Source organism: Esox lucius, chromosome 14 (assembly GCF_011004845.1).
Source record: "Esox lucius isolate fEsoLuc1 chromosome 14, fEsoLuc1.pri, whole genome shotgun sequence".
Taxonomy (NCBI): Eukaryota; Metazoa; Chordata; class Actinopteri; order Esociformes; family Esocidae; genus Esox; species Esox lucius.
Genome location: NC_047582.1, coordinates 13392233 through 13411104, shown reverse-complemented (window position 1 = coordinate 13411104; position 18872 = coordinate 13392233). Strand labels below are relative to the sequence as shown.

The following is an 18872-nucleotide window of genomic DNA, read 5'->3' as shown; positions in this document are numbered from 1 at the left end:
AACCTATAGTTATCTAGTGTTTATAAAATAGCCAATTAAAGAGAAATCATGGGTTATTATAGTATTTATTATGTTTTAGAAGAACGAATAACAAACGTACAGTGGTGTTGTTATTATAGTCATAAGAAGTATGACGTAGTCGATATGCGTGCTTCACCAGGACCCCTCCCATGTAGAAGGGTATAGCGAGTGAATAATGCAGAATCATAACAGGCAAACAGAAGAACAGGCCTAGTTCTCTACAAAAAGGATCAGAATCATCTCGAATTAGCAACAGTAAGTTATTTTTCGATATTCACTCATCATTTCTAGGCAGGTGGCCATCGTTCCGGGGTGTCAGGCATCAAAGCGCTAGCGCCATTTTATGAATCTGAACATAGACTTAATGCGATACGTGCAAATAACTGGTACGGTTTCACAAAATAGAACTGCGCTTTTGTCTTTTCATGTGGTCACTTTCCATATACCATATTTTGTATGAGACGTGTAATTACAGTCTATATTTAAAGAAACAACCACACATATTTGCACCTTAGGCTTAGGCCTATCTTTATGTTACTGTACTCTTTTATTATATTTAGTCTACATATTAGCCTTAATAGATGATCAAAAATAACAGTACAAGCATCAGCAATGGGAGTGAAATGTAATAAAAAAAGGCTGACATACAGGCAAAACAGTTATATTGGAGTTAAGTGTATTTGGAAGTGTACGTTTTTGATAATTATGGATACCTCGAAAGTTGGATCTCACTGAAATTAAAATGAATTGCCCTCCCTTCAGCTAAATTCATTTTCACGTAACCCTCCCTGAACACTAAAAAAGAGACCCCCATACACCCAAACTTCTTTATTCCGTTGTTATGCCTTTTGTTGACTATCGATTACGTAGCATATAGCTCAACAAAAGTATAGATTCTTACTTCAAGTCCAGTTTCATGTGGCCTAAATATTCACATAAAATTTGACCTATATGCTTCGCCCTGTTGACAGCACAACAGTCGGAAGTCAAAACCAGTTGCCAACTGGTGGTGATAATATTATTCTCAGTACATAGTCTATTGTTCTGAACAGTTACCACTAAAGATCCAAACATTTGTGCAGGCGTCCCCAAACATCTATTAATAACCAATCTCCGCCGTCACACAAGCAGAAGGATTTTTATAGAGCCTCTCTTAAGGGCAGGATAAACCTACCGCGGCCACGCACTGTGTTGCTCTCATTCATTTCCGACGAATATATGGGGTTGACAAGCGATTTGTACAGCAGGATGCTGAGCAGCACGATTCAGGCTTGGGAAGCAGTTACCTAATTCGACTATGTCATGCTGTGATGTTTTGCTGGAATCTTGTAGCTGTTGAACAAGGCCTCTTAGTTTACTCTACTGTCTGTCAGGTTAAACTCATAACATTAGTCACTTAACGGTTCAGTCAAATCCTCAGGTATACCAGACTCTCAGCTTCACTGAAAACCCCTTAAACTGTGTTAAATTTCTTCTCTCAAAAAGCATCACAAATGGCTTTCATCTATAATTTACTCTGTTGTGAGAAAGAGGCTATCTAATGCAGGGCTGCCCAACCCTGTTCCTGGAGATCTACCATCCTGTATATTTTCTTTTCAACCCTAATTTAACACACCTGATTGTAATAATTAGCTGGAGATCAATCTTAATCCGAATACTGGCAAATGGGTTTGGAGAGAACCTACAGGACAGTAGATTTCCAGGAACAGGCTTGGGGTACCCTGATCTAATGCTGTGCTGACATTTTTGCTACTGTTGCAATGTGGCCTTTGCATCTTCCATCAAGTTATCCACTTGTTGCATACTGGACCTGCCCCGCTCAAGAATTATTGAGTAAGAAATCAAAGACATGTTTGGTTCTTTTCCTGCAGAAGAATCACACCTGGGCCTTATTGATGAAAACTGCTGCTACAGCTGATTGGCAGTTTTTTGATCAATTAAGAAATACATGCACTGCTGCTGTCAAAAACTACTGATTTTGAGCTAAATCAAACTATTTCCTTTGGGTTATGACAGTTTCTGCTGGGGAATTCCTCTGCTTCTCTTTCTAAGCAAATTACCTCTCCTGTATTTCTAGTGAAAAAAATTACATCTTTGATGCTTTTAATAAGTGCTTTATATCTGATGTGTTTTTATTTGAAAGGAAAATGGGGCACTGTCATGGTATGCCACCTTTGCTACAAGTCACTGAAAATTCTGTCCTACTAGATCTGCCCAGGTCAAATGTAAGTGCTATAATTGTGAAGTGGAAGCGTCTAGGAAAAACAACAGCCCAGCCACCAAGTGGTAGACTATGTAAACTCACAGGGCGGGGCTGCCAAGTGCTGAAGCACATTGCATGTAAAATTGCATATTATCTCTTGTATTACTGTTAGAAATCGGCGGTTTCGTATAGTGGTCAAATAATGTAGAACCCGTATCAAATCGAGGGAGAAGCTCGCTCAAGTTTATTGGAAAATTGCAGCACAGATGTCATTCGGTGAACGTTCCATTATCTTCTCACTGTAATGTTGGTTACCAGCTAGCCTATACATTAAGGGCGTTTCTAACTAAGACCATGTCTTTAGAAGTCAACCCCCCATGCCATATGACCATCGTAAACATTCCTACAGAGAGATAAACAGAGAGGTTTCTGTTAGAGAGATGATCTAAACAGAGAGGTTTCTGTTGTTCTCATTATCTAGGCACATGCACTTCCAATGAAATGTACATTCATATTGTAATTGTCAATGCTCAGATGCCACATAACCACAGTGTCCCAAACGGCCTCTGAAAGCAACATCAGTCCAAGAACTCCATGTCGGGTGCTTCAGGAAATGGGTTTCCATGGTTGAGCAGATCCATGCAAGCCTCACATCATTATGCGCAGTGCCAAGCCTTAGCTCCAGTGGTGTAAAGCATGCCACCACTGGACTCTGGACTGATGGAAATGTGTTCTCTGGAGTGATGAATCGTTCTTCACTGTGGCAGTCTGATGGACAAATCTGGATGTGGCGGATGCTAGGAGAAGGCTACCTTCCAGAATGCATATTGCCTACTGTAAAGTTTGGTGGAGAAGGGATAATGGTTTGTCAGGATTTAGGCTAGGCTCCTTAGTTCCAGTGAATGGTCATCTGAATGCTACAATATACAAAGACATTTTAGACAATGGGGTGCTTCCAAGTTTGTGGCAACAGCTTGGGGAAGGCCCTTTCCTGTTCAAGCATGTGCCCCTGTGCACAAAGCGGGGTCCATAAAGACATAGTTCAGTGAGGTTGGTGTGGAGGAACTTGAGTGTCCTGCACAGAGCCCTGATCTCAACCCCATTGAACACCTTTGGGATGAAATGGAATGGCGATTAAAAGCCAGGCCTTCTCATTCAATATCAGTGCCTGACCTCAGAAATGCTCTTTTGGCTGAATGGGCATAAATTCCCACGGAGACACAAAATCTAGTGGAAAGTCCTCTCAGAAGAGTGGCAGCTGTTATAGCTGCAAAGGCAGGGGCAACTCCATAATAATGCTCATGGTTTTGGATTGGTATGTCCACCAAGCCCATACAGGTGTGATGGTTGGGTGTCCGCATACTTTTGGCCATATAGTGTATTATGCCAATGACACTGATGTACAGTGATCCACTTAGGTCTGTCATGAGTGATAGCTACAGAACTCATCACTTCGTTTTATATCACCATGTGGGTTGGGGCTCTCTTTCTGTGAGATGAGAGCAACATGCTCTCTTATTTATAAAGTACTTCTTTTAAAACTACTGATTTTGAGTTTCAATATTGAAAATGTCCAACAGACCTACAACCTTTCAGCAACTTGAAATTAGTGAATTGGTTGTGGGTCTGAATCCCGTTACAATACAGTGTAAATGCAATATATTAAACATTCAGGGGCAGTCTTTCTCTCAGATTATGCCACATATGTCTTCAAATTCTTTGGGCTACATAACAATTCACAATCTGTGACTGGGTATTCAATAATTGAATGGTTTGCCAATTTTTTTGTCAAGACAGAAATATGGAGGTCAGACTTAAAAACAATGATTAAATCAAGTATTTACTGTAAATAACACCCCTATCATTTTTACCCCTTAGGATATTCATCATGGGAAACATGTGTAAGCTTACCCTGGTATCTCTGGCCCTTCTGTGTCTGGTTCACATTGACTCTACATGGGCCAAGAGGAGTGGCAGCTCTAGTAGCAGCAAAAGCGGAAGCTCTGCCAAAAGGCCATCAAAAACATCAAACACACAGACCGGAAGCTACCCCAGACAACCCCAGAGCCCGAACAGGAACCCCAACCCGTACCCAGCAGGAGGTAGTTATCCAGGGAAAGGTACCAACCAGAACCCAGCCGGCGGCTATCCTGTTGCTGGTGGCTACCCCAACCAGCAGTATCCTGCCAGAGCAAATCCTGCTGGATATCCAAACCAGAACCCTGCAGCCGGTGGCTATCCTGCAGCCGGTGGCTATCCTGCAGCCGGTGGCTATCCTGCAGCCGGTGGCTATCCTGCAGCCGGTGGCTATCCCAACCAGCAGTATCCAGGCAGAGTGAATCCTGGTGGATATCCAAACCAGAACCCTGCAGCCGGTGGCTATCCTGCAGCCGGTGGCTATCCTGCAGCCGGTGGCTATCCTGCAGCCGGTGGCTATCCTGCAGCTGGTGGCTATCCCAACCAGAACCCTGGGAGAGGAGTAATCAATCCTGGTTACCCAGCGGCAGGTTACCCGGCTGGTGGTTACCCAGTAAGAGGGGGAAATACCGGGCAAGGCTTTGGGCAAGCAGGGGGCTATCCCGGTGGAGGGATGGGAGGAGGATATCAACCCAACTGGAACCCAAATAATAAGATTCTAAGTCCCCGCTACGGTGCAGGCAATGGTTATGGAGGTGGGTATGGTGGGATGGGAGGCGGTTCTCCTTTCTCACGTTCAGTTCAGAGTATGGGACACTACCCCTCCACTCAGTCCAAGGGCTTTGCCAAGAAGGCTCTTATGGCTGCAGGGGTTGGAGCTGTTGCAGGTATGGCGATCGGCTATGGCCTTGGGCGTTTCCCTCGCCCACACTTCAACTTCCACAACCCTCAGGAGGAGCAGTACTACAACAACTACATGTATAAGAAATACGGCGAGCGTTCCACAGACGAAAATGACTATGCCCGGGACTATACTTATAAAATACCACCACAGGCAGAGTCTTATGACAGCTTCATGGATACCTGCATGAAAAGGAATGACCTTCTGCAGGACCAGGACGGCCCCTCCCACAACACACCTGACAAACCCAGGAACAAACTCCAGGGAGCTGACAGCCAGAGCATGCCTATTACTCCTGAGGTGGGGAACAGCAGTCCAGCTAGCAACCCTCATGGAACAGCTGGAGAGGGGAAGGAGGAGGACGATGGGCCCACAGTGAGCATTGAGGAGATTGGTTACCCTGCGTTGGTGGAGCAGCTTAAGAACCGGAAGTGCGTGGAGCTGTACCTTACATATTCTGAGCGCTTCCTGGAGAAGCAGACAGCTGAACGCAGCAGTGCTGTCAACAATATGTCTGAGAACAGTCACAGCAGCCCCCATAGCCATTGGCTGGTACAGATGATAACCACCCTCCTCATGGTCCTGAGCAGCACTCTCTTACTGCAGTAAGACAGGAACTCCTAGCTGTATCACTCTCCTACTGCAGTAAGACAGGAACTCCTAGCTGTATCACTCTCCTACTGCAGTAAGACAGGAACCCCTAGCTGTATCACTCTCCTACTGCAGTAAGACAGGAACTCCTAGCTGTATCACTCTCCTACTGCAGTAAGACAGGAACTCCTAGCTGTATCACTCTCCTACTGCAGTAAGACAGGAACTCCTAGCTGTATCACTCTCCTGCTCCAGTAAGACAGGGACTCCTAGCTGTATCACTCTCCTGCTGCAGTAAGACAGGAACTCCTAGCTGTATCACTCTTCTGCTGCAGTAAGACAGGGACTCCTAGCTGTATCATTCTTCTGCTGCAGTAAGACAGGAACTCCTAGCTGTATCAGTCTCCTGCTGCAGTAAGACAGGAACTCCTAGCTGTATCACTCTCCTGCTGCAGTAAGACAGGAACTCCTAGCTGTATCACTCTTCTGCTGCAGTAAGACAGGAACTCCTAGCTGTATCACTCTTCTGCTGCAGTAAGACAGGAACTCCTAGCTGTATCGCTCTCCTGCTGCAGTAAGACAGGAACTCCTAGCTGTATCGCTCTCCTGCTGCAGTAAGACAGGAACTCCTAGCTGTATCACTCTCCTGCTGCAGTAAGACAGGAACACCTAGCTGTATCACTCTCCTGCTGCAGTAAGACAGGAACACCTAGCTGTATCACTCTCCTGCTGCAGTAAGACAGGAACTCCTAGCTGTATCACTCTCCTGCTGCCGTAATACAGGAACTCCTAGCTGTATCATTCTCCTACTGCAGTAAGACAGGAACTCCTAGCTGTATCACTCTCCTGATTTCTCCCCTTTTCTTAATCAGGCCATCAGATTCTTGTGAGGTTAGGAATAAGCAGTGCTTGACTTGGGATAAAATAAATGCAGGAACTGCCAAATCGCACATTAGGGTATGTTCATTAGGCTTGTTCTTTGGCCTAAAAAAGGAACCAGAGCGCTGTATGCCTAAAATTAGAAGTACCAGAATGCTGTTCTGGACTGTTCCAGCCCAGGTCAAGCACTGGACATAAGAGAGATGGAGGTGGATGTATAGACAGCCCTTAGAAATGTATAATACAGTATACAAGCAACATCAACTAAGCCATGCATGGTGACCCACATGAGTGAACACAAGCTATGTAGTCGTAGGTACACCACTGTTCAAAAGTTTGGAGTTACTTAGAAATGTCCTTGTTTTCGAAAGAAACACTAAACATTTTGTTCATTAAAATAACATCAAAGTGATCAGAAATACAGTGTAGACATTGTTAATGTTGTAAATGACTTTGGTTTTGGAATATCGTCCGAGGCGCCTTATCAGTAACCATCAGTCCTGTGTTCCAGGGGCACGTTGTGTTTGCTAATCCAAGTTTATTATTTTAAAAGGCTAATTGATCATTATAAAACACTTTTCAACTCTTGAAATTCTGTTACACAGCGGAAAAATATTGTGCTGATTAAATAAACATTTTAACTTGCCTTCTTTAGACTAGTTCAGTTTCTGGAGAATCAGCAATTGTGTGTTCGATTACAGGCTCAAAATGACCAGAAACAAAGAACTTTCTTCTGAAACTCTGAATCTATTTTCTGAGAAATGAAGGCTATTCGATGCAAAAAAAATACCAAGAAACTTGAGATCTCATGCAACGTAGTGTACTACTCGGTTCACAGAACAGCACAAACTGTCTCTAACCAGAATAGATAGAGGAATGGGAGGCCCCAGTTCACAACTGAGCAAGAGGACAAATACATTAGAGTGTCTAGTTTGAGAAACAGACGGCTCACAGGCCCTCAACTGGCAACATAATTAAATAGTACCTGCAAAACACCAGTCTCAAAAGTGAAGAGGCGACCCTTTCTAGGCAGAGTTGCAAAGAAAAAGCCATATCTCAGACTGGCCAATAAAATGAAAATATAAAGATGGGCAAAAGAACACTGGGCAAAGGGAGATTGGAAAAAGTTTTATGGACAGATGAAACTGGCCATTAGGTGCCATAATTGAGGCAATGTGCTGGTCTGGGAGTGCTTTGGTGGTGGTGAAGTGGGAGATTTGTACAGGGTAAAAGGGATCTCCTGCAATAGGACAATGACCCAAAGCACAGCTCCAAACAATCCAAGAACTATTTAGGGAATGAACAGTCAGCTGGAATTCTGCCTATAATGAAGTCACCTGATCATCAAGCCAATCCAAAACTTGTGGAAGGTGCATCAGGAGGCATGGGGTGAAATGTCTTTGTATTACCTCAACAAATTGACAACTATAATGCCAAAGGTCTGCAAGGCTGTAAATGCTGCAAAATGGAGTTTGAAGGACAATTATTATTTCAGTTAAATATAATTATTTGGAACCTTTTTGTTGACTATATTTACTACTCATTTTGATATATTTCCTATTCAAACTAATTTCTAAGTGACCCCAAATGTTTGAACGGTAGTGTTTATTGGCCAAACCTGTGGGGGTTGGAAGCTATTGGTTTCTTGCATAGCAACATTCCTGCACCACTTCCTTTCCTTTCCAATTTCACACCTGCTGAATAGCTTACAATGGGCATAACTCTTTTGTAGTCATGATGGAAAGAAGACAAGGAAGCTGGTGGAAAATAGTTTCCAACAAGGACCATTTTATGGGGACATTTGAGCTTCATTAAAGTGTTAATTTTATTAATTTAATAGTACATTTTCTTTGTTTGTCTCTCATTTGCACTTATAACATGTCAATTCTGATATCTTGCTGTAGCTCCTCCACATTTCCTTTGGTTGCTTTTTGTTTTTTCCTTTGCACATTAGTTACGGAGCAGTTCCGTGTACACTATTCTGTTGACACTGTATATTGTTCTATAACATTAAAAGTCAGGTAAAGCATGATGCTTGACAATTGTATCTGTGTTGCTATTACAATGTATCTATGTGTATAGAACTTTCACCTCCAGTATATAAAATGCCTAACTTTTTATTTTATTTTAACCTGTTATTTATTATGTGAAAGGTAATGTACACTGTAAGTAATCAGTTGAGGTAACTCTATTTTTGTGGAAACCCATTACCAGAAATCATTAACTCAAAGTATTTCAGTGATAATACTTAAAATAATAACCCTAATAACGTATAAAACATTATGTTTTTTAAGTTATAACACATAACTCTTGAGTGTTGTAATATTTGTCCATGTTAACATAGAAATATAGAGTCCTGTCTACTCAAATGATTAGCCCTTATGAGTATTTTATTTTGTGTAACTAGTTTACAGTACATTCTTTATTTGGTTCATTTGACAATCTGACACTTTTACCCACCATAGCCAGCATTATTTAGCATGAACAATGCCCATTCTTCTTATGCACTGAGCAATGGGTTTCACTTTTTAAAGTGCATTAGGGACTTTTTGTTCAAATGGTTACACCGAAAGTAAAGACAAGCATTGTGTTGACTGTCTACCATATTAAATCAGTATTTTCATCAAGTCATTTGGGTGAGCTATAGGCCTACTGGACATGAGACTCCATGTGATACTTTTATTAGGTCTAACTCCTATGTGTAGGGAGAGCAAATTCATTGTTATGCCATATAATGAACTACCATACTGAAGTTTGTACCCTGTTGTATGACTGTACTGACTGTACTTATGCTGTATGCCATATTTGATTTAAAAGCTGTTTGTTTTGTAAATTCACTCCTGTCATTTAGTAAGGAATGTTCAGTGTTTTATTTAACCAATGCATATTTTATTCCTATTTTACTTTTGTTCATGTTCCATCTTTTTCACACAAATCTCCTTCTGCATGGACTCCTATGCCCTGCTTATCAGAAGTGTACTTATTTATCTTCGGGAATGGTCAGAAAATTCTACAATGCGCTTAGTGATAAAACTGAGGTAAACATTAATTGTTTTAAGGTATCTTTAATGTATAATCCCAGTGCTGTCAAACACTAGACTTTATGTAGTGTTATGGTATTTTTACAATATGACTGAAATAACTAAATTGTGAAAGTTATGGCAGTTTCTTGTAAAAGCTGTTTGGAAAAGAATGCCTGGAATCTCAAGATGTTCAGGTGAGATGGAACTTTTGGCTTTATTTGTGATTATAATAGACCAATGACTGTTCATGTGAGAAAAGGGGTGGGCTATAGACAATTCTTGTGTACTTTGGCTCAGGTGAATAAATTATACAAAAAATATGAGTTATTTTCATTAAATAAACCAGGATTAATAAGGAATAGAGTGATTAAAAATGCTATTACAAAGACTACAGCTGGACATTGAAATAACCACTTTGTCAGGCTAGACCCTAATACAACATTTTACTCTGACTTTATGTTGCTGAAATTATTAGTCCTCCTCTATATTCCTAATACAGCATGACTAAAATAAAAACAAAATAAAGCAGTTACTTTGCCATTGACAATGGGTCTTTCTTTTCTAGGAAATCAGGAGGGCATGTCTTTTCAAATGTCAAAGCTGTTGCTAGGAAACTAGTTGCCTCAAGGGTAAATGTTACAGTCATTACAGAGGAAATTGAACAGACAGGGTCTCTGTCTTCTACTTGGCAGTGCTACAATTCCCATTAATGTCTAATGATAAATCATTAAGCCCAAAATATTGCCATAAAATTGTTAAATCAGAATCAGTGCAAAGAATCTGGTGATAATCGTTTGAAAATCATTAGAGAGTAACCTGGGAGAATCCCAAGTTTCAAGAGGATTAGAAACATGGTGTGGTTTGGTCTTAAGAGGTGTTGGCAACATTTTATTCCAAGATCAAAAGGTCTTGAGGTTTTTGATTCCCATGGGAGGGGCTATAAAGCCATCTCCGAGCAATTTGAAGGACATTATTCCACTCTTGACAGATCATGTACAAGAAAATCCCAGACCCCTGGCAATCTACATAGGACAGGTTGTCCACAGATTCTGCCCAAGAACTGACTGAGAGATGCTCATAGTAGTCTCTAAGGACCCCAGGGTAACATCAAGGCCTCTTGCCAATTACAATGTCAATGTGAATGAATGGCAGAGTCAGCCCTGATCTCAATCCTATTAAAATGCTGGGGGGCTACAACCTTTTTTCCAAAAAAGTTTGGGCACTATTATGGAAATAAAAACAGAATGCAGAGATGTGCAAACCATTTAAACCCAATATACAATCGAAAATAGGACAAAGACAACATATCAAAATGGTTGAAACAGAATTTTTTAATTGTTCTTCAAAACATAGATGACCACTTTGAATTTGATGCCGGCCACACATTTTAAAAAAGCTGGGACGCGGAAGCAAAAGACTGGAAACGTTGTGAGACCAGAACCTGGTGGAACATCTCACAACTAATTAGGTTCATTGACAACAGGTCATTAACATGTTTGGTATAAAAAGAGCATCCCAGTGAGGATGAGTCCTTCAGAAGATGGGGAGGGGTACACCACTCTGAAAGACTGTGGGTGAATAGTGCAATAATTTAAGAATAGTTTGTCAACATAAAATTGCAAAGAGATTGGGGATCTCATCATATATGGTACGTAATACAGGTGCTGGTCATACAATTTGAATGTCAACAAAAAGTTGATTTATTTTAGTAATTCCATTCAAAAAGTGAAACTTCCTCTTCACAATACCCCATAGATTTTCTATAGGGTTAAGGTCAGGCGAGTTTGCTGGCCAATTAAGAACAGGGATTCCATGGTCCTTAAACCAGGTACTGGTAGCTTTGGCACTGTGTGCAGGTGCCAAGTCGTGTTGAAAAATGAAATCTGCATCTCCATAAAGTTGGTCAGCAGCAGGAAGCATGAAGTGCTCTAAAACTTCCTGGTAGATGGCTGCGTTGACCTTGGACCTCAGAAAACACAGTGGACCAACACCAGCAGATGACATGGCACCCCAAACCATCACTGACTGTGGAAACTTTACAATTTTCTGAGATACTGAATTTGGGGTTTTCATTAGTTGTCAGTTATAATCATCAAAATTAAAAGAAATAAACACTTGAAATATATCAGTCTGTGTGGAATTAATGTATACATTATACAAGTTTCACTTTTTGAATGGAATTACTGAAATAAATCAACTTTTTGATAATATTCTAATTTTATGATCAGCACCTGTATATTTAAAAGATTCAGAGAATCCAGAGAAATATGTATGCAAAGGACAAGCCCAAAAACCAATTTTGGATGGTCATGATCTATAAGCCCTCAGGCAGCACTGCATTAAAAACAGATACAGTTTTGTAGTGGAAATCACTGCATAGGCTCAGGAAAACATCTGAAAACCACTGTCTGTGAACACAGTTGGTTGCTGAATCCACAAATGCAAGTTAAAACTCTACCACGCAAAGAAGAAACCAGATATAAACAAGATACAAAAAACACTACCGTGTTCTCATGGCACGCCGTCATTTAAGATGGACTGAGGCGAAGTGGAAAACTGTCCTGTGGTCTGACAAATCAAAATGTGCAATTATTTTGGGGAATCATGGACACCACATCCTCTGGGCTAAAAGGGAAAGGGACCATCCAGCTTGTTATCAGCACACAGTTCAAAAGCCAGCATCTGTGACGGTATGGGGGGTGCATTGGTGCACATGGCATGGGTGACTGTGGCATACGAAGTACGCATCCGTGCATACTTTTTGTATAATAGCCTATAGATTACAACCCCTTGCGTGGTAAAAGAGGAGGGGTTTAAATGATTCCTCTTTTCACTTGACGAAATAGTCAGTTATCTTCACCTATATTGATAGTTATTGAATCAATGTCATTTACGAATGAAAGAAAAACAAACTTTGTGCCATGATATCAAATAGCTTTGGCAGTGTAAAGTTCATCTTCAGACTCACTAGCAATTGCTCAATTCTTATGATTATTTCAAGTAATAAGTAGATGCTTGTAGGCCTAATACTGGCTAATAAAATCCATACAGTTCATAGATGTTATTTGTGGTGTAAGTAAACTTAATAAGAAACGTTAGTCAGTTCATCACATGGATTAATGATGTCTATTCAAAGCGTGATGTTAATGCATTAAAATGATGTCGAGACGCACATTTCTGACGAGGTATATCGCAATCGGTCCCAATACTGGCATACTAGCTTACTATATACAAAATACTACGTACTTGTGGTACGTAGTATGTATGTATGCGATTTGAGATTCAGCCAAGTCTTTCAATTTCCTCATAGTTAACATAGCGTAGTGGTTAGCTATTCAACTGTTACTGTATGGATGACCATCTACAGTAATCTTTTTACGAAAGTACACTTTGGCCCCGTTAATAACGGCTGGAATAAAAGCAGCATTTGGAGACTACCAGCAAGTTTTGTGTTCTTGTGGTGTTATCCTTGACTTTAAATGTTTAGACCCCTGTTCGATTCTCCTCTCAGACATTCACATTTTTGTCCTTCAGAAATATTTATCCACTTGGTACTTTTCAGCCATCGCACAGCAATATATATCCACTCTGTAATACCATGTATCACATATACAATGGGGAGAACAAGTATTTGATACACTGCCGATTTTGCAGGTTTTCTTACTTACAAAACATGTAGAGGTCTGTAATTTTTGCACTTCAACTGTGAGAGACGGAATCTAAAACAAAAATCCAGAAAACCACATTGTAGGATTTTTAAATAATTCATTTGCATTTTATTGCATGACATAAGTATTTGATCACCTACAAACCAGTAAGAATTCTGGCTCTCACAGACCTGTTAGTTTTTCTTTAAGAAGCCCTCCTGTTCTCCACTCATTACCTGTATTAAGTGCACTTGTTTGAACTCGTTACCTGTGTAAAATACACCTGTCCACACATTCAATCAAACAGACTCCAACCTCTCCACAATGGCCAAGACCAGAGAGCTGTGTAAGGACATCAGGGATAAAATTGTAGACCTGCACAAGGCTGGGATGGGCTACAGGACAATAAGCAAGCAGCTTGGTGAGAAGGCAACAACTGTTGGCCCAATTATTAGAAAATGGAAGAAGTTCAAGATGACGGTCAATCTCCCTCGGTCTGGGGCTCCATTCAAGATCTCACCTTGTGGGGAATCAATGATAATGAGGAAGGTGAAGGATCAGCCCAGAACTACACGGCAGGACCTAGTCAATGACCTGAAGAGAGCTGGGACCACAGTCTCAAAGAAAACCATTAGTAACACACTACGCCGTCATGGATTAAAATCCTGCAGCGTACGCAAGGTCCCCCTGCTCAAGCCAGCGCATGTCCAGGCCCGTCTGAAGTTTGCCAATGACCATCTGGATGATCCAGAGGAGGAATGGGAGAAGGTCATGTGGTCTGATGAGACAAAAATAGAGCTTTTTGGTCTAAACTCCACTCGCCGTGTTTGGAGGAAGAAGAAGGATGAGTACAACCCCAAGAACACCATCCCATTCTTTGGGGATGCTTTTCTGCAAAGGGGACAGGACGACTACACCGTATTGAGGGGAGGATGGATGGGGCCATGTATCGCAAGATCTTAGCCAACAACTTCTTTCCCTCAGTAAGAGCATTGAAGATGGGTTGTGGCTGGGTCTTCCAGCATGACAACGACCCGAAACACACAGCCAGGGCAACTAAGGAGTGGCTCCGTAAGAAGCACCTCAAGGTCCTGGAGTGGCCTAGCCAGTCTCCAGTCCTGAACCCAATAGAAAATCTTTGGAGGGAGCTGAAAGTCCGTATTGCCCAGCGACAGCCCTGAAACCTGAAGGATCTGGAGAAGGTCTGTATGGAGGAGTGGGCCAAAATCCCTGCTGCAGTGTGTGCAAACCTGGTCAAGAACTACAGGAAACGTATGATCTCTGTAATTGCAAACAAAGTTTTCTGTACCAAATATTAAGTTCTGCTTTTCTGATGTATCAAATCCTTATGTCATGCAAAAATATGCAAATTAATTACTTAAAAATCATACAATGTGATTTTCTGGACTTTTGTTTTGGATTCCGTCACTCACAGTTGAAGAGTACCTATTATAAAAATGACAGACTTCTACATGCTTTGCAAGTGGGAAAACCTGCAAAATCGACAGTGTATCAAATACTTGTTCTCCCCACTGTATTTAAGAGAATAATTGTATTACGTGACCCTTTATACAGTTATTGTTTTCTAAAGAAAAGAACCAGCCATGGAGTGATTGGAGTCATGGTTTTGGTTTTAGGTAGGCTGAATAGGAATTTTCTAGTCATCTACAGTAATCTTTTTACAAGAGTACACCTAGTTCCGTTAATAAACATTCTGTTGCCCACATTATTTCAGCAAAATTTTAATGGCTGAGGTAAAAGTTGCATTCCTGCTGTTTAAATAGCGTAATAGTTAAAGATAGATAGAAAACCGCTGATCAAAATTCGCCAGGGACAACAAAATTCCTCCTTTCTAATTGCAGGCCGGCTGAACTAGGCTCACCTGGTGCCTTTTCTGGTTATTATTATTCATTAATATGAGTTCCAAAAACATATAGTTCCTGTCTGAGTTGCTGTCTATTTTTTATTTTCATTTAACTCAAGCTATATTTAAACTGAATTAGAATTTGCCATACTCCACAAGAAGCTGAATTAATGCAAAGAATACACATACCCTTTCCAATAGTAGTTTCATTATAACTCAAAGATGTGAAACAATAGGTTTCTTTAATTGGAGCTGATTTAATGTTCTCCATACTTCAGTGTTTATTTAATCACATTCTGGGAAATGTATTATTTGTAATACATTTATTAAAGGTATCATTCATTATTATGCACAACCCATAACATGATCTTAAAATGTTTCTCTGACTTTAGGACAGAGAAAATGTATTCATATTCATATTTGTCTGTTTGTTAATGGGAACATAAGGACACTGCGTTTCCTGTTATGTTTCTCATTCAGAGGTTTTCTTCAGAAAGCCACAAAATCTCTGCAAGTTTGTCAGGTGCCATGTCATAAGAATTTCATTGTACAGGATAACCCTGTGTTGTTCGGTACATTTGAAAGAATAAACCTTGAAACTGAAATGAATTTCCAAATGTAACAACAACATCAAAACCACATCAGTATTGATTTGAAATATTATTTACGGCAACCCAAATGCACCTATTACAGAGAATTACACTTGTAAAGGATTTAATCAGAGTCAAAATGATTTTCTACCTCAATAATAATAATCAAGCTCCCCCAACATCTGTTTCCAGAGAGGTTTCAAAAGTAGATCCTTTTAAGGGTGGTGGTGGGATTATGTCAGTATAGGAAGACCGACATTAGTTTGGATACAAAAGCAGCCCACTCATTTGTTTTTCACCCCGGCAATTTAGATCAAATCCACTTTCAAGGAAATGGGCGCTGACTAAATTCCCCTGATCCAGTCCACTAATAAGAAAGGCACCATTGATCCCAGTATGAGGGGGATGCTTCTCACAGGTCCGGGTCCAGCGCTGTTTCTGTAGCGTTGCCATTCAGACTGATTGTGAAGCCCTTGCCCTCCGGGTTGGTAGAATCTCCGGTCATGAGACGAGCCTGCATCATAATTGTGCCCATGTCCCCCGTGGCTATGTCTTGGCCTGCCGAGTGACCCCAGGCCGTAGCCGACGGCCGCACCGCCCAGGGCCCCAGCGGCTGCTGCCCCAGCCATCTTCAACCCCTGTCTGGAGGAGCCGCTACTTTTGGATGGGGACACTTTGCCTCCCATTCCAAAACCTTTGCCGAATCTGCCTCCGCGTTTACCTACAGTACCTGGGCACAGCGCTGCTACCAGCAACATCCATGCCCAGAGGAGGAGAAGCTTCTGCTTGCCAATCATGTCTGGAGATTTCTGCAGAAACATAATACGCAGGAATTCTAATACCGGTGTTCAGCATATTTGTGAGTTCTGTCAATGGGAGGATCGGAAATGAGATAAAGATACATTATCAGTAAAAAACTATCACAATCAAACGTACCTGCAGCTGGAACTAAAACAAACTTCACCACAGAGCCCCGTCAGTCAAGAGTTCTAATCTCTGTAATTCAGAGAGGCATTAAAGCTGATTACACGTACCAGCGCTCTTCAAAAACAGGTTGCACATTCGGCAACTAACAAACAAGACAAAACAAATGGCACCTCATCAAATGTAAAGTCTAGAACAAGCCTTATGCACTGCCAACAGCAGCACTGCTGAACTGCACGCCCAGTCACCTCTTTGTCCCGTTCCCATCAACATGTTATGAAAGAGTATTCTGTCTAATGAAAATGTAGAGGGAAGACAGTGCACACACTAAGTAAAAATGTATCTAAATCTCTGAAGAGAGCATGACTGTTGATTGAATTGAAACAGTAATTGCAAATCATATTAAATAGAAACTTTAACTGCAAAACATCTTTATTATTTGTTTCATGTTGTCATTATGAATATTTGATTACCATGAATTATGGTGTGGTTATGTATGCTATGTAAAACATATATCTCAAAATGTTTCTAAAGTCATGTTTTTATTTCATTGCAACAATAACATAACCTGTATAACATAGGTTTAACAATCAACAATTAACACCAATGTATCTTGTAAGTAACTATAATAATAATTCAGGTATTGTGGAATTGTTGAAGAACAAATTATGTATTTTATAGCATACCTGCTAGTATGGTCTGCGGATGTACTTCCCTGATGCTTAAGTCTGTTTTCCCTTCAGAGTGAATTGACCTGTCCTGTGTCCCCAGTAGTCACCATTTCACAGCTACCATTTGCATGCACAGTGTCCCATCAACAGCCTCATAATGGCAATATTGCTCCTCCCTGCTACCCCCACCCCCCCAAAGATGCAATTTTCTGCGGGTTTCCATTTCTCATCTACACACCCAGACATCCTGGCAGCTGTCAGGTTGAGTTTGAAAAGATTATACAGTTAAGTATAGATTGTATAGAAATAATTGGACACTGACACGTTTTGTTATTTTGGCTGTTTACCAAAATGTATTCAAGTTACAGTTAAATAATGAATATGGGCTTAAAGCAGTCTCTCAGCTTTAAATTGAGGGTATTCACATCCAAATTGAAGGAAGGGTTTAGGAATTACAGCTCTTTAATAAACTTAACAAAATTATAAACACAAATCTGCCTTTTGTTTTTGCCCCCATTTATCATGAGCTGAACTCAAAGATATAAGACTTTCTCTATGTACACAAAAGGCCTATTTCTCTCAAATATTGTTCAGAATCTGTCAAATTCTGTGTTAGTGAGCACTTCTCCTTTGCCGAGATAATCCATCCACCTCACAGGTGTGGCATATCAAGATTAGACAGCGTGATTATTGCACAGGTGTGCCTTAGGCTGGCCACAATAAAATGCCACTCTAAAATGTGCAGTTCCATCACACAGCACAATGCCACAAATGTTGCATGTTTTGAGGGAGCGTGCAATTGGCATGCTGACTACAGGAATTTCCACCAGAGCCGTATGTTCATTTAAAGTTCATTTCTCTACCATAAGCCATCTCTAAGGCATTTCAGAGAATTTGGCAGTACATCCAACTGGCCTCACAACCGCAGACCACATGTAACCACACCAGCCCAGGACCTCCACATCCAACATCTTCACCTCCAAAATTGCCATTACCTGCAAAGGATTCTCAACAAAGTATTAAAAATGTGCAAATATTTTATGATTGTGTTTGACATTTGTCCAATTACATTTGAGCCCCTGAAATAAGGGGACTGTGTTTGAAAATGGTTGCAAATCCTAAAAGGTTCATACGAAATTTTCTGTTCAACTCCTTGGTTTAGAGCTGAAATTCTGAACTTCAAATGCATCTCGGTTGTTTAATTTCAGATCCATTGAAATGGCAAACAGAGACAGAATTATGAAAATTGCGTCCGTGTCCAAACATTTCCGGACATAACTGAAGAAAAGACGTGACATCTGAAGGTCCTCTTAATAGTTTGGAGTTGTTATGGTTCATAATTGAAAAGACAATAATGATGATTAAACAGCTTATTCCCTCAGACTGCAAGGTACAATACTTCAGGTGGCACATCTCCTCCAAGGATGTACAGATAGACCGACCTCCAGGGGGCATTAATGTTCAAATGTAATGTTTCAGCTAATAATATACTTCTTGTCATTGGACAGACAATTTCAATATTCAAGTATTTATAGATTATGAGGGAGACTGGTAAAAAGCAATAATCATCTGGTTTTGTTAATGGCAAAGTGTACGGTAGCCCACTGTGGGTTGGTCCTCAATGTTAAAGGTGAGCTCAGC

At 40.8% G+C, this 18872-nt stretch overlaps 1 protein-coding gene across 2 annotated transcripts; it reads left to right on the top strand.

The window, feature by feature from the left end:
• The first annotated feature begins 137 nt into the window (after window positions 1-137).
• LOC105014866 (trithorax group protein osa) lies at window positions 138-10073 on the top strand. 2 transcript variants are annotated; one of them, XM_029125145.2, is made up of 3 exons: window positions 138-276; window positions 4103-5656; window positions 5697-10073. In XM_029125145.2, the coding sequence occupies exon 2, from the start codon at window positions 4113-4115 to the stop codon at window positions 5649-5651; it is 1539 nt and encodes a 512-aa protein (XP_028980978.2). In that variant the 5' UTR covers window positions 138-276; window positions 4103-4112; the 3' UTR covers window positions 5652-5656; window positions 5697-10073. The 2 variants fall into 2 exon arrangements, with proteins under 2 accessions (XP_028980978.2, XP_028980977.2); XM_029125144.2 differs by having other exon boundaries at window positions 139-276; window positions 4103-10073.
• Window positions 10074-18872: the final 8799 nt, after the last annotated feature.

Bases quoted from the DNA above. Each gene is read 5' to 3' on its own strand.
- LOC105014866 (XM_029125145.2), top strand. From the start codon at position 4,113: ATGGGAAACATGTGTAAGCTTACCCTGGTATCTCTGGCCCTTCTGTGT.